Source organism: Gopherus evgoodei, unplaced genomic scaffold (genome assembly GCF_007399415.2).
Source record: "Gopherus evgoodei ecotype Sinaloan lineage unplaced genomic scaffold, rGopEvg1_v1.p scaffold_323_arrow_ctg1, whole genome shotgun sequence".
Taxonomy (NCBI): Eukaryota; Metazoa; Chordata; order Testudines; family Testudinidae; genus Gopherus; species Gopherus evgoodei.
Genome location: NW_022059987.1, coordinates 14855 through 29057, shown reverse-complemented (window position 1 = coordinate 29057; position 14203 = coordinate 14855). Strand labels below are relative to the sequence as shown.

At 68.1% G+C, this 14203-nt stretch overlaps 2 protein-coding genes across 3 annotated transcripts; one reads left to right on the top strand and one right to left on the bottom strand.

Annotated features, from left to right (window-relative positions):
- Nucleotides 1–1197: 1197 nt before the first annotated feature.
- On the top strand, nt 1198–5025 carry LOC115640657 (hydroxyproline dehydrogenase-like). Its single transcript, XM_030543536.1, has 6 exons — nt 1198–1442; nt 2693–2839; nt 3155–3321; nt 3984–4094; nt 4193–4281; nt 4771–5025. Exons 2-6 carry the CDS (start codon nt 2705–2707, stop codon nt 4938–4940), a joined length of 672 nt encoding a protein of 223 aa, XP_030399396.1. The 5' UTR covers nt 1198–1442; nt 2693–2704; the 3' UTR covers nt 4941–5025.
- A 130-nt stretch (nt 5026–5155) lies between these two features.
- LOC115640656 (CD276 antigen-like) lies at nt 5156–13583 on the bottom strand. 2 transcript variants are annotated; one of them, XM_030543534.1, is made up of 6 exons: nt 12799–13582; nt 11275–11334; nt 10860–11201; nt 9624–9908; nt 9436–9521; nt 5156–5495 (listed from the first exon to the last, which is right to left on the bottom strand). In XM_030543534.1, the coding sequence occupies exons 1-6, from the start codon at nt 12800–12802 to the stop codon at nt 5265–5267; spliced, it is 1008 nt and encodes a 335-aa protein (XP_030399394.1). In that variant the 5' UTR covers nt 12803–13582; the 3' UTR covers nt 5156–5264. The 2 variants fall into 2 exon arrangements, with proteins under 2 accessions (XP_030399394.1, XP_030399395.1); XM_030543535.1 differs by lacking the exon at nt 9436–9521 and having other exon boundaries at nt 12799–13583.
- Between the last annotated feature and the right edge of the window lie 620 nt (nt 13584–14203).

Sequence of the window (14203 nt, the reverse complement as noted above, 5' to 3'; positions counted from 1 at the left end):
TGCAGAGGGTGAGCTAATTCCTGAGCACAGACCAGCAGGAGGCGCCGCAGGGGTGAGCCTCCCCGTTCTACACACCTGCTCCGTGAGTCGTGAGGGGCTGGCCTGGAGTTCCCCGGATCCTCCTCCTCCCCTTTTAAAGTGGGCACTACATTGGCCTTTTCCCAGTCAGCCGGGACCTCCCCGATCGCCAGGAGTTTTCAGAGATAATGGCCAATGGCTCTGCAATCACATCCGCCAACTCCTTTAGCACCCTCGGGTGCAGCACATCCGGCCCCATGGACTTGTGCTCATCCAGCTTTTCTAAATAGTCCCGAATCACTTCTTTCTCCACAGAGGGCTGGTCACCTCCTCCCCATGCTGTGCTGCCCAGTGCAGCAGGCTGGGAGCTGACCTTGTTTGTGAAGACAGAGGCAAAAAAATCATTGAGTACATTAGCTTTTTCCATATCCTCTGTCACTAGGTTGCCTCCCTCACTCAGCAAGGGGCCCACACTTTCCTTGACTTTCTTCTTGTTGCTAACATACCTGAAGAAACCCTTCTTGTTACTCTTAATATCTCTTGCTAGCTACAACTCCAAGTGTGCTTTGGCCTTCCTGATTTCACTCCTGCATGTCTGAGCAATATTTTTATACTCCTCCCTGGTCATTTGTCCAATCTTCCACTTTTTGTAAGCTTCTTCTTTGTCTTTAAGATCAGCAAGGATTTCACTGTTAAGCCAAGCTGATCGCCTGCCATATTTACTATTCTTCCTACACATTGGGATGGTTTTTTCCTGCAGCCTCAATAAGGATTCTTTAAAATACAGCCAGCTCTCCTGGACTCTTTTCCCCCTCATGTTATTTTCCCAGGGGATCCTGCCCATCAGCTCCCTGAGGTAGTCAGAGTCTGCTTTTCTGAAGTCCAGGGTTCGTATTCTGCTGCTCTCCTTTCTTCCTTGTGTCAGGATCCTGAACTCGACCATCTCATGGTTACTGCTGCCCAGGTTCCCATCCACTTTTGCTTCCCCTACTAATTCTTCCCCGTTTGTGAGCAGCAGGTCAAGAATTGCTCTGCCCCTAGTTCTTTTCTCCTGCACTTGCACCAGGAAATTGTCCTCTACACTTTCCAAAAGCTTCCTGGATTGTCTGTGCACCGCTGCATTGCTCTCCCAGCAGATATTGGGGTGATTCAAGTCTCCCATGAGAACCAGGGCCTGCGATCTAGTAACTTCTGCTAGTTGCTGGAAGAAAGCCTCGGCCACCTCATCCCCCTGGTCTGGTGGCCTATAGCAGGCTCCCACCACGATGGCACCCTTGTTGCTCACGCTTCTAAACTTAATGCAGAGCCTCTCAGGTTTTTCTGCAGTTTCACACCGGAGCGCTGAGCAGTCACACCGCTCTCTGACATGCCCTGCCTGTCCTTCCTGAACAGTTTATGTCCATCCGTGACAGTGCTCCAGCCATGTGAGTTATCCCACCCAGGTCTTCGTTGTTCCCATCGCATCAGAGTTCCCTGACTGTGCCAGGACTTCCCCTTCTCCCTGCTTGTTTCCCAGGCTTCTGGCATTTCTGTATCGGCACTAAGAGAACTCGCTTAGGGTTCGGGTCCCGTTCTCTCAGTCTGAGCAGGCGTCCTCCCCTCCTGCCCTCGCTTCCTCCCGCTTTCCCATTTCCCCACTTCCCTCAGGGCTGGGTCCCCTTCCCCGGTGACTCTACTTTACAGCCCTTCCCACTAGGTCAGCCAGCCGGCTTGGGCAGCTGCTCTGCTCTGTCTTCCTGCCTAGCTCCTACCGGGCTCTGACTGTGTCTCCCCCCAGCGGGCAGGGGGGCGGGGGTGTGGGTGCTGGGGTCTGACTGTGTCTCCCCCCAGCGGGCAGGGGGGCGGGGGTGTGGGTGCTGGGGTCTGACTGTGTGTCCCCCCCCCAGCGGGCGGTGGGGGCGGGGGGGCGGGTGCCGGGGTCCGACTGCGTCTCCCCCCAGCGGGCGGCGGGGGGGCGGGTGCCGGGGTCTGACTGTGTCTCCCCCCAGCGGGCGGCGGGGGGGCGGGTACCGGGGTCTGACTGTGTGTCCCCCCAGCGCGAAGTGGGGGCGGGGATGCAGGTGCTGGGGTCTGACTGTGTCTCCCCCCAGCGGGCGGGGGGGCGGGTGCCGGGGTCTGACTGCGTCTCCCCCCAGCGGGCAGGGGGGCGGGGGGGCGGGTGCCGGGGTCTGACTGCGTCTCCCCCCAGCGGGCGGTGGAGGCGGGGGGGCGGGTGCCGGGGTCTGACTGCGTCTCCCCCCAGCGGGCGGCGGGGGCGGGGGGGCGGGTGCCGGGGTCTGACTGTGTCTCCCCCCAGCGGGCGGCGGGGGCGGGGGTGGGGGTGCCGGGGTCTGACTGTGTCTCCCCCCAGCGGGCGGTGGAGGCGGGGGGGCGGGTGTCGGGGTCTGACTGTGTCTCCCCCCAGCGGGCGGTGGAGGCGGGGGTGGGGGTGCCGGGGTCTGACTGTGTCTCCCCCCAGCGGGCGGTGGAGGCGGGGGGGCGGGTGCCGGGGTCTGACTGCGTCTCCCCCCAGCGGGCGGTGGAGGCGGGGGGGCGGGTGCCGGGGTCTGACTGCGTCTCCCCCCAGCGGGCGGTGGAGGCGGGGGGGCGGGTGTCGGGGTCTGACTGCGTCTCCCCCCAGCGGGCGGTGGAGGCGGGGGTGGGGGTGCCGGGGTCTGACTGTGTCTCCCCCCAGCGGGCGGTGGAGATGGGGGTCCGGGTGCTGGTGGACGCCGAGTTCACCTACCTCAACCCTGCGCTGAGACTCGTCACCCTGGCGCTGATGGGGCGTTGGAATCGGGCCGAGCCCTGGGTGTGGAACACCTACCAGTGCTACCTGCAGGTACCCCAACCCCGGCCGGCTCCCCCGGGGCCCCCCTCCCCCGGGGCCCCCACCCTGCCCTGCCCCTCCAGGCCAGCCTGCCCCAGGGCCCCTCCCAGCCTCCCCCCAGGGCCCCCAGCCCTCCCCTGGCCTGCGCCCCCTGGGCCAGCCTTGCCCCAGGGCCCCTCCCTTCCTGCGCCCCCTGGGCCCCCCCCCCGTTCTGCACCCAGGGCCCCTACCCCTCCCCTGGCCTGCGCCCCCTGGGCCCCCCCGGCCTCCCCCCAGCGCCCCCCTGCGCCCCCTGGGCCCGTCCCCTGAGCCCGGCTGCTCTCGCAGGACTGCCTGGCGCGGCTCGGGGCGGACGTGGCGCTGGCTGAGCGCTGGGGCTTCTGTTTCGGAGTGAAGCTGGTGCGTGGGGCCTACTTGGAGCAGGAGCGGCGGCTGGCCCGGGAGGGGGGGTACCCTGATCCCCTGCACCCCACCTGGGAGGCCACCAACCACAGGTAAGTGGGGGAGGGGGTTGGATATCTGCACCCCCGGTGCCTTGACCCCAGCAGGAAGTTGGGGGGCCTGTGGTGACCCCATGGTTTGCATGCATGTGTGGAGAGTGCAGGATGGCTGCTGCGTCTCATGCTGAACTGGGGGAGAAATGACCCTGGGGGGCCGAGGTTCAGGGTGCAGGACGCCGGGGTCCCGGGCCCACACCGGCACTGGGGGAACTTGGGAGTGCAGGACGCCGGGGTCCCGGGCCCACGCCGGGGTCCTGGGCCCACACCGGCGCTGGGGGAACTTGGGAGTGCAGGACGCCGGGGTCCCGGGCCCACACCGGCGCTGGGGGAATTTGGGAGTGCAGGACGCCGGGGTCCCGGGTCGGCGCTGGGGGAACTTGGGGGTGCAGGACGCCGGGGTCCCGGGCCGGCGCTGGGGGAACTTGGGGGTGCAGGACGCCGGGGTCCCGGGCCGGCGCTGGGGGAACTTGAGGGTGCAGGACGCCGGGATCCCGGGCCGGCGCTCGGGGAACTTGGGGGTGCAGGACGCCGGGGTCCCGGGCCGGCGCTGGGGGAACTTGGGGGTGCAGGACGCCGGGGTCCCGGGCCGGCGCTGGGGGAACTTGGGGGTGCAGGACGCCGGGGTCCCGGGCCCACACTGGGTCTCTGTATTGCAGCTACCAGCGCTGCCTGGACCTGCTGCTGGAGCTGGTGGCACGGGATGGGCAGCGGTGCCAGCTGATCGTGGCCAGCCACAACGAGAGCTCCGTGAGCCATGCCCTCCGCAGGTGGGTTACGCTCCCAGCATGCACTGCTCCCTCCTGCCCCCAGTGCAGGGGGGGCGGGGGCAGAGGCCCCCACGATGCCTAATCCGTGTCCCTTACAGGATGGAGGAGCTGGGCATTGCCAGGGACAGAGGGGCCGTCTGCTTTGGGCAGCTGCTGGGCATGTGTGACCACGTCTCCCTGGCCTTGGGTACGTGCCCCCACGGGCCCTTCGCAGGGCGCGGCACCCCCCTGCTGCCCCCCCGCCCCCTCGCAGCGCCCCCCTGCTGCCCCCCAACACGAGGCGCCCCCACCCCCTCGCAGTGCCCCCTGCTGCCCCCCAACACGAGGCGCCCCCACCCCCTCGCAGTGCCCCCTGCTGCCCCCCACCCCCCTCGCAGGGCCCCCCTGCTGCCCCCCCAACACGAGGGGCCCCCACCCCCTCGCAGTGCCCCCTGCTGCCCCCCACCCCCCTCGCAGGGCCCCCCTGCTGCCCCCCCAACACGAGGGGCCCCCGCCCTCTCGCAGTGCCCCCTGCTGCCTCCCTCCCCAGCACGAGGCGCCCCCGCCCCCTCGCAGTGCCCCCCTGCTGCCCCCCCCAGCCCGAGGCGCCCCGTCGCGGCGCCCCCACCCCCTCACAGCGTGTGGCACACTCCCCCCCAGCGCACGGCGCCCCCTGCTGAGCGTCTCTCTCCTGCAGGCCAGGCGGGCTACGCCGTCTACAAGTCGGTGCCGTACGGGGCGGTGGAGGAGGTGCTGCCCTACCTGGTGCGCCGGGCCCAGGAGAACCAGAGCGTCCTACAGGGCATCCGCCGCGAGCGGGACCTGCTCCGCCGCGAGCTGTGGAGACGCCTGCTGCGCCGTCCCTGAGGAACCCAGGCGTCCGGGAGCACCGCTGCCCCCGCAGCCCGTCCTGCTCCTGCCCTGCCCTGAGGGATTCTGGGAGAGGGGACTTGTGGCCCCAGCCAGGCTCTGGTGTTGGGGGGGGCACTCCTGCCCATGGCTCCCCCGCGCCGCATGCCCCTGGCAGTGGGGACCCCGAATGATTCAGCTGGCACTGCCTGCCCAATAAACCCGCGTGCGTCTCGGCCTGGCGACCCCCTGCCAGAGCAGCCTTTATTGACTGTGCGGGGGGTCTGGGTCCTGAGGCCGAGCGAAGCTCCAGCCCACGGAAGGGGAAACAGTCTCAGCCCGTCAGCAGGTGAACCCAGGCGTCCTGGCATGGCTGGGCCCGGGGCTGGAGCCAGGCCAGAGCTCAGGCACTGACGGGGGCGTTGTGAGATGTTGGCTGGCTGAGCGTGGCACCTGGAGGATGTCTGGTGGGTCCCCCCTCCTCGTGCAGGTGGGGCTGGTGCCCTCCAACAGGGCCTCTTCCCGGGCTGGCTCTGCCTCCCATGAGGGGTGGGGTTCCCGGTGCCTCTGCCCCTGTCAGAGCAACACAGAGAGGGTCATGGCCCTGCCTTCCCTGGCTGAGAGTGACAGCTGGGACATCCCCCTCCCGGGGGCGCCAGCTCTAATCCGGCCGTGGGGCAGGGACGGGCTGGCTCAGGGGACGGGGCACGGGGTACGGAGCCATTCTCCAGGGGGTGCCAGCTCCCCTCTGGCCATGGGGCAGGGACGGGCTGGCTCAGGGGACGGGGCACGGGGTACGGAGCCATTCTCCAGGGGGTGCCAGCTCCCCTCTGGCCATGGGGCAGGGACGGGCTGGCTCAGGGGACGGGGCACGGGGTACGGAGCCATTCTCCAGGGGGTGCCAGCTCCTCTCTGGCCGTGGGGCAGGGATGGGCTGGCTCAGGGGACGGGGCACGGGGTACGGAGCCATTCTCCAGGGGGTGCCAGCTCCCCTCTGGCCGTGGGGCAGGGACGGGCTGGCTCAGGGGACAGGGCACGGGGTACGGAGCCATTCTCCAGGGGGTGCCAGCTCCCCTCTGGCCGTGGGGCAGGGACGGGCTGGCTCAGGGGACGGGGTACGGGGTACGGAGCCATTCTCCAGGGGGTGCCAGCTCCCCTCTGGCCGTGGGGCAGGGACGGGCTGGCTCAGGGGACGGGGAACGGGGTACGGAGCCATTCTCCAGGGGGTGCCAGCTCCCCTCTGGCTGTGGGGCAGGGACGGGCTGGCTCAGGGGACGGGGCACGGGGTACGGAGCCATTCTCCAGGGGGGCCAGCTCCCCTCTGGCCGTGGGGCAGGGACGGGCTGGCTCAGGGGACGGGGCACGGGGTACGGAGCCATTCTCCAGGAGGTGCCAGCTCCCCTCTGGCCGTGGGGCAGGGACGGGCTGGCTCAGGGGACGGGGCACGGGGCCATTCTCCAGGGGGTGCCAGCTCCCCTCTGGCCGTGGGGCAGGGACGGGCTGGCTCAGGGGACGGGGCACGGGGTACGGAGCCATTCTCCAGGGGGTGCCAGCTCCCCTCTGGCCGTGGGGCAGGGACGGGCTGGCTCAGGGGACGGGGTACGGGGTACGGAGCCATTCTCCAGGGGGTGCCAGCTCCGCTCTGGCCGTGGGGCAGGGACTGGCTGGCTCAGGGGACGGGGCACGGGGTACGGAGCCATTCTCCAGGGGGTGCCAGCTCCCCTCTGGCTGTGGGGCAGGGACGGGCTGGCTCAGGGGACGGGGCACGGGGTACGGAGCCATTCTCCAGGGGGTGCCAGCTCCCCTCTGGCTGTGGGGCAGGGACGGGCTGGCTCAGGGGACGGGGCACGGGGTACGGAGCCATTCTCCAGGGGGTGCCAGCTCCCCTCTGGCCGTGGGGCAGGGACGGGCTGGCTCAGGGGACGGGGCACGGGGCCATTCTCCAGGGGGTGCCAGCTCCCCTCTGGCCGTGGGGCAGGGACGGGCTGGCTCAGGGGACGGGGCACGGGGTACGGAGCCATTCTCCAGGGGGTGCCAGCTCCCCTCTGGCCGTGGGGCAGGGACGGGCTGGCTCAGGGGACGGGGTACGGGGTACGGAGCCATTCTCCAGGGGGTGCCAGCTCCGCTCTGGCCGTGGGGCAGGGACTGGCTGGCTCAGGGGACGGGGCACGGGGTACGGAGCCATTCTCCAGGGGGTGCCAGCTCCCCTCTGGCTGTGGGGCAGGGACGGGCTGGCTCAGGGGACGGGGCACGGGGTACGGAGCCATTCTCCAGGGGGTGCCAGCTCCCCTCTGGCTGTGGGGCAGGGACGGGCTGGCTCAGGGGACGGGGCACGGGGTACGGAGCCATTCTCCAGGGGGTGCCAGCTCCCCTCTGGCCGTGGGGCAGGGACGGGCTGGCTCAGGGGACGGGGCACGAGGTACGGAGCCATTCTCCAGGGGGTGCCAGCTCCCCTCCGGCCGTGGGGCAGGGACTGGCTGGCTCAGGGGACGGGGCACGGGGTACGGAGCCATTCTCCAGGGGGTGCCAGCTCCCCTCTGGCCGTGGGGCAGGGACTGGCTGGCTCAGGGGACGGGGCACGGGGTACGGAGCCATTCTCCAGGGGGGTGCCAGCTCCCCTCTGGCCGTGGGGCAGGGACGGGCTGGCTCAGGGGACGGGGCACGGGGTACGGAGCCATTCTCCAGGGGGGCCAGCTCCCATCCGGCCGTGGGGCAGGGACTGGCTGGCTCAGGGGACGGGGCACGGGGTACGGAGCCATTCTCCAGGGGGTGCCAGCTCCCTTCTGGCCGTGGGGCAGGGACGGGCTGGCTCAGGGGACGGGGCACGGGGTACGGAGCCATTCTCCAGGGGGTGCCAGCTCCCCTCCGGCCGTGGGGCAGGGACTGGCTGGCTCAGGGGACGGGGCACGGGGTACGGAGCCATTCTCCAGGGGGTGCCAGCTCCCCTCTGGCCGTGGGGCAGGGACTGGCTGGCTCAGGGGACGGGGCACGGGGTACGGAGCCATTCTCCAGGGGGTGCCAGCTCCCCTCTGGCTGTGGGGCAGGGACTGGCTGGCTCAGGGGACGGGGCACGGGATACGGAGCCATTCTCCAGGGGGTGCCAGCTCCCCTCTGGCCGTCGGGCAGGGACGGGCTGGCTCAGGGGACGGGGCACGGGGTACGGAGCCATTCTCCAGGGGGTGCCAGCTCCCCTCCGGCCGTGGGGCAGGGACGGGCTGGCTCAGGGGACGGGGCACGGGATACGGAGCCATTCTCCAGGGGGTGCCAGCTCCCCTCCGGCCGTGGGGCAGGGACGGGCTGGCTCAGGGGACGGGGCACGGGGTACGGAGCCATTCTCCAGGGGGTGCCAGCTCCCCTCTGGCCGTGGGGCAGGGACTGGCTGGCTCAGGGGACGGGGCACGGGGTACGGAGCCATTCTCCAGGGGGTGCCAGCTCCCCTCTGGCCGTGGGGCAGGGACTGGCTGGCTCAGGGGACGGGGCACGGGGTACGGAGCCATTCTCCAGGGGGTGCCAGCTCCCCTCTGGCCGTGGGGCAGGGACGGGCTGGCTCAGGGGACGGGGCACGGGGTACGGAGCCATTCTCCAGGGGGTGCCAGCTCCCCTCTGGCTGTGGGGCAGGGACGGGCTGGCTCAGGGGACGGGGCACGGGGTACGGAGCCATTCTCCAGGGGGTGCCAGCTCCCCTCCGGCCGTGGGGCAGGGACGGGCTGGCTCAGGGGACAGGGCACGGGGTACGGAGCCATTCTCCAGGGGGTGCCAGCTCCCCTCTGGCCGTGGGGCAGGGACGGGCTGGCTCAGGGGACGGGGTACGGGGTACGGAGCCATTCTCCAGGGGGTGCCAGCTCCCCTCTGGCTGTGGGGCAGGGACTGGCTGGCTCAGGGGACGGGGCACGGGATACGGAGCCATTCTCCAGGGGGTGCCAGCTCCCCTCTGGCCGTCGGGCAGGGACGGGCTGGCTCAGGGGACGGGGCACGGGATACGGAGCCATTCTCCAGGGGGTGCCAGCTCCCCTCCGGCCGTGGGGCAGGGATGGGCTGGCTCAGGGGACGGGGCACGGGGTACGGAGCCATTCTCCAGGGGGTGCCAGCTCCCCTCCGGCCGTGGGGCAGGGACGGGCTGGCTCAGGGGACAGGGCACGGGTTACGGAGCCATTCTCCAGGGGGTGCCAGCTCCCCTCTGGCTGTGGGGCAGGGACTGGCTGGCTCAGGGGACGGGGCACGGGGTACGGAGCCATTCTCCAGGGGATGGCAGCCCCGTCTCGCCATGGGGCAGGGACGGGCTGGCTCAGGGGACGGGGTACGGGGTATGGAGCCATTCTCCAGGGGGTGCCAGCTCCGCTCTGGCCGTGGGGCAGGGACGGGCTGGCTTGGGAGTGGAATATGGCCCCGTCTCAGTATCCCTGCCCACTATCTCACCTTCCTCCTCTGCTGCCCAGCCTGGAGGAAGGAAAGACCAGGCCAGTGTGAGCATGTGGGGCCGTGGGAGTGAGTCAGGAGTGGGGCGGGCGCTTACCCAGAGTGCTCCGCTCCCCAGCACTACCACCGCCAAGCCAATGCCCATGGCAATGCCAGCCCAGCCCTTCCATGCTGGCTGTGGCTCTGGGGAGACAAAACCGTGGCCACGTCAGTGGCAGGGTCTGGCCTAGCAGGCCAGGCTGCCTCGACCCTCTCCTGCCCCCGCCCCCGGTCCTGGGGCCTCACCTTCCCGGAGCAGCGTCCCAGTGCGGTTCTGCTGGAGGAAGTTGGTGCTGACGATGCAGGTGTAGCTGGCGGGGGGGGAGCAGGGCACGTCGGCCGTGTGGGCGGCACTGTACAGCCCCTGGGGGTCCTTGGCAGCCAGCGTCCCGGCCCCGTAGTCCCTGCCAGTGCTGTCGTGGATGGTGACGCTGGCGAGGGGGTAGCCGCCCTCTGCGCGGCAGGTCAGTGTCACGTTCTGCAGGGAGGGGGAGCACGGCTGGGGCTGGAGCCAGGATAGACGGTACAGGCCTGTGAGAAAGAGCCACGTGGAAAGGACGGGGTCTGAGCGAGCTCGTCCCACTGGAGAGGGTGGCTGCACTGCGGACAATTCTCACAACACCCGCTCAGCGTGCAGCCGCTGGCGTTGGGCATCATTGGGAAAGGGAGAGAGACGCAGACGGGACCCCACCTCAAAGCAGAGAGCCGGGACCTGGGAAAGGTTCAGCATAGGGCAGAGAAAGGATGAGGGGTCTGGAACAGCCGTTGTGTGAGGAGAGATTAGTCAGACTGGGGCCGGTCAGCTTGGGAAAGAGACGGCTAAGGGGGAGTATGGGAGAGGGCTATAAAATCATGACTGGGGAGGAGAAAGTAGATAGGGAAGTGTTATTTACTCCTCCTCGTGACACAAGAACTAGGGGCCCCCCAATGACATTAGTCGGCAGCAGGCTTCAGTCAAACAAAGGAAGTATTTCTTCTCCCAATGCCCGGAGAGCCTGGGGAACTCGGTGCCCGGGGGATGCCATGAAGGCCAAGGCTATGCCAGGGTTCAACACGGAACTAGCCACGTTCCTGGAGGATGGGTCCATCACTGGCTAGTAGCAGGATGGGCAGGGACGCAACCCCCTGCTCTGAGCGGCCGTAGCCTCTGCCTGCTGGAAGCCAGGACGGGAGCGGGCGACGGGACGGACACACGGTAACTGCCTGTTCTGGTCACTTCTCCGACGCGCCTGGCATTGGCCTGTGACAGAGGACACTGGGCTCGATGGACCATTGGTCTGACCTGTGGCCGTTCCTATGCGCATCGTATTGATGACAGATGCTGCCCAGTCCCAGGGCTGAAGAAGCGCCTGCACCCCCCAGAGGGGAAAGCCCCGTGCTCCATTTCCCACTCCTGTGAGCCAGCCAGGCCCCCGACATGGGGCCCCCTCGAGAGGCGACATTCCCCACCCGTAGAGGGGCCAGGCCCTGTGTCCCGTTTACCTATGAGCCGTAGCTCCGTCTCCGCGAAGCCCATGCCCCGGTTGCTCTTTACTCGGCACCGGTACCTGCCCTCATCAGCCAGTGTCACGTTGTGTAGCCAGAGGGCCCCGTCCCCACGCCCAGGCTGCCCAGCTGGGACAGTGGCCCGGCCCCGATAGGCAGGGTCATTGTGTGAGGCCAGCTGTTCCCCTCTGTAGTAGGTGTAGACGTTCCTCTCGCTGGCCGGCCCCAGCCGGGTCCAGTACAGGATCAGGTCCGCCTCGGGGGGGTAGGTGCAGCTCAGCAGCGCAGTGCCCCCCAGCACTGCCTCCGAGGTCGCGGGCAGCTGCACAGGCAGCTCGTCTGCAAGACAGAGAGGGTGAGAGGGGGGATGTCTGCATCCGGGGGTCCCCACGACGGGGCGAGCTGTACATACCTGTTCCCAGGCCCCACAGCGAGCTGAGCTGGGTGAGGAGCAGGAGAGCGACAGTCAGGCCTGTGGGGGGAGAGAAGAGGAGAGGGGTGAGCGTAACCCAGTACCAGCCCCATTCCCACGCTGTCCCCCCCCCGCTCCCTGCCCTGTGGGGGGAGAGGAGAGGAGAGGGGTGAGCGTAACCCAGTACCAGCCCCATTCCCACGCTGTCCCCCCCCGCTCCCTGCCCTGTGGGGGGAGAGGAGAGGGGTGAGCGTAACCCAGTACCAGCCCCATTCCCACGCTGTCCCCCCGCTCCCTGCCCTGTGGGGGGAGAGGAGAGGGGTGAGCGTAACCCAGTACCAGCCCCATTCCCACGCTGCCCCCCCGCTCCCTGCCCTGTGGGGGGAGAGAAGAGGGGTGAGCGTAACCCAGTACCAGCCCCATTCCCACGCTGCCCCCCCGCTCCCTGCCCTGTGGGGGGAGAGAAGAGGGGTGAGCGTAACCCAGTACCAGCCCCATTCCCACGCTGCCCCCCCGCTCCCTGCCCTGTGGGGGGAGAGAAGAGGGGTGAGCGTAACCCAGTACCAGCCCCATTCCCACGCTGCCCCCCCGCTCCCTGCCCTGTGGGGGGAGAGGAGAGGGGTGAGCGTAACCCAGTACCAGCCCCATTCCCACACTGCCCCCCCGCTCCCTGCCCTGTGGGGGGAGAGAAGAGGGGTGAGCGTAACCCAGTACCAGCCCCATTCCCACGCTGCCCCCCCCCTCCCTGCCCTGTGGGGGGAGAGGAGAGGAGAGGGGTGAGCGTAACCCAGTACCAGCCCCATTCCCACGCTGTCCCCCCCCGCTCCCTGCCCTGTGGGGGGAGAGGAGAGGGGTGAGCGTAACCCAGTACCAGCCCCATTCCCACGCTGCCCCCCCGCTCCCTGCCCTGTGGGGGGAGAGGAGAGGGGTGAGCGTAACCCAGTACCAGCCCCATTCCCAGGCTGCCCCCCCGCTCCCTGCCCTGTGGGGGGAGAGAATAGGGGTGAGCGTAACCCAGTACCAGCCCCATTCCCAGGCTGCCCCCCCGCTCCCTGCCCTGTGGGGGGAGAGGAGAGAAGAGGGGTGAGCGTAACCCAGTATCAGCCCCATTCCCAGGCTGCCCCCCCCCGCTCCCTGCCCTGTGGGGGGAGAGGAGAGGAGAGGGGTGAGCGTAACCCAGTACCAGCCCCATTCCCACGCTGCCCCCCCGCTCCCTGCCCTGTGGGGGGAGAGGAGAGAAGAGGGGTGAGCGTAACCCAGTACCAGCCCCATTCCCACGCTGCCCCCCCGCTCCCTGCCCTGTGGGGGGAGAGGAGAGGGGTGAGCGTAACCCAGTACCAGCCCCATTCCCACGCTGCCCCCCCGCTCCCTGCCCTGTGGGGGGAGAGGAGAGGAGAGGAGAGGGGTGAGCGTAACCCAGTACCAGCCCCATTCCCACGCTGCCCCCCCACTCCCTGCCCTGTGGGGGGATCCAAGCTGGTGCCCCCTAGAGGGGAACGGCCCCGAGTCCGACCCCCAACTCACTCATGGGGCAGCTGGTGCTCCCTCCTCAGCACTGGGGCGACGTCCCTGCAGCCGCACCCCGAACCCTTCAGCTGCCGTGCCGGTGCCGATGCCGTTGCCAGCCGGGCCGAGGCGAAGGGAAAGCGAAAGCAGCCCTGGCAGCCCGGTTCCCCCCCAGCCTCAGCCTTGATCCCCCAGGGCTCGGAGCCACTTTCATTTTTCCCTGCGGGCAGCGGCTGCGTTCAGACACTTTGGCTCTGCCCTGCTGCCCCATCCTGACCCAGCCCAGCTGCTGAGAGCGACCCGGGGGAGCTATGGGCTCTGGAGGGGGGGCATGAGGTGGCCCCATCATGTGCGGGCGTGGCTGGCACGTCCCTCCCTTCTGGGCCTGGTGCCAAGTCCTCCGCGCTCGAGTGCTTGGGGGTCTGGATTTAAAACCTCGATCCCTGGACAGTGCCAGCTCTCTATCCCCCTGCTCGGTGACACGGGAGCCCCTGCGGGAGGCACCCACCCATGCCAACGACTCTGAGCCGGACCGATGTCCGGCTCATTTCCCAGCCAGCCCAGCGCGCCCAGCCTGGATAAAGCCCCTCGGCCCCTGGCAGCTTTGACATGAGCTGCTCCAGGAGCGAACCCGCTGCTAAGCCCCAGTAATCCGGGGGGAGCACGTCAGCAAGATGAGCGGGCGGGTGGCACAGGCTCAGGGCACGCTCGCTGTCCCCTTGCCTGCTTCTCTAGGCTGTGACTCCTCCATGCCATGCTTGTGCTGCTAGGCTGTCCGTCTGGGCAGCCCCTCCCTGCCACCCAGTACCTGAAAGTGTGAAAAATCGGGACGGGGGTGCGGTGTAGTTGGAGCCTATATAAGAAAAAGCCTCAAATATTGGGACTGTTCCTATAAAATTGGGACATCTGGTCACCTAGTGCAGGGGTAGGCGACCTATGGCACGCATGCCAAAGACGGCACGTGAGCGATTTTCAGTGGCACTCACACTGCCCGGGTCCTGGCCACTGGTCCGGGGGGCTCTGCATTTCAATTTAATTTTAAATGAAGCTTCTTCAACATTTTAAAACCCTTATTTGCTTTACGTACAACACTAGCTTAGTTCTATATTATAGAATAGAGAAAGAGACCTCAAAATGTTAACGTGTATCACCGGGACGCGGAGCCTTCAAGCAGAGTGAACAAAGGAAGATTTGGCCCAGCACTTCTGAAAGGTGCCGCCCCCGGCCCTGGTGTCTGGTTGGAGCATGGCGCTGGCGCGAGTGACTAGCCCGGGGCTCGGGGCCAGGCAGGCATGTGCTGGCAGTGAGGGTGTGAATGGCTTGGCCCCTGTGACGAAGTGGGAACGTTCTTAATGTTTTCTCCGAATACTGTGTGGGTGCCTCAGTTTCCCCTGTGCAGTTCTTAGGTATCTAGGTGGGGGGA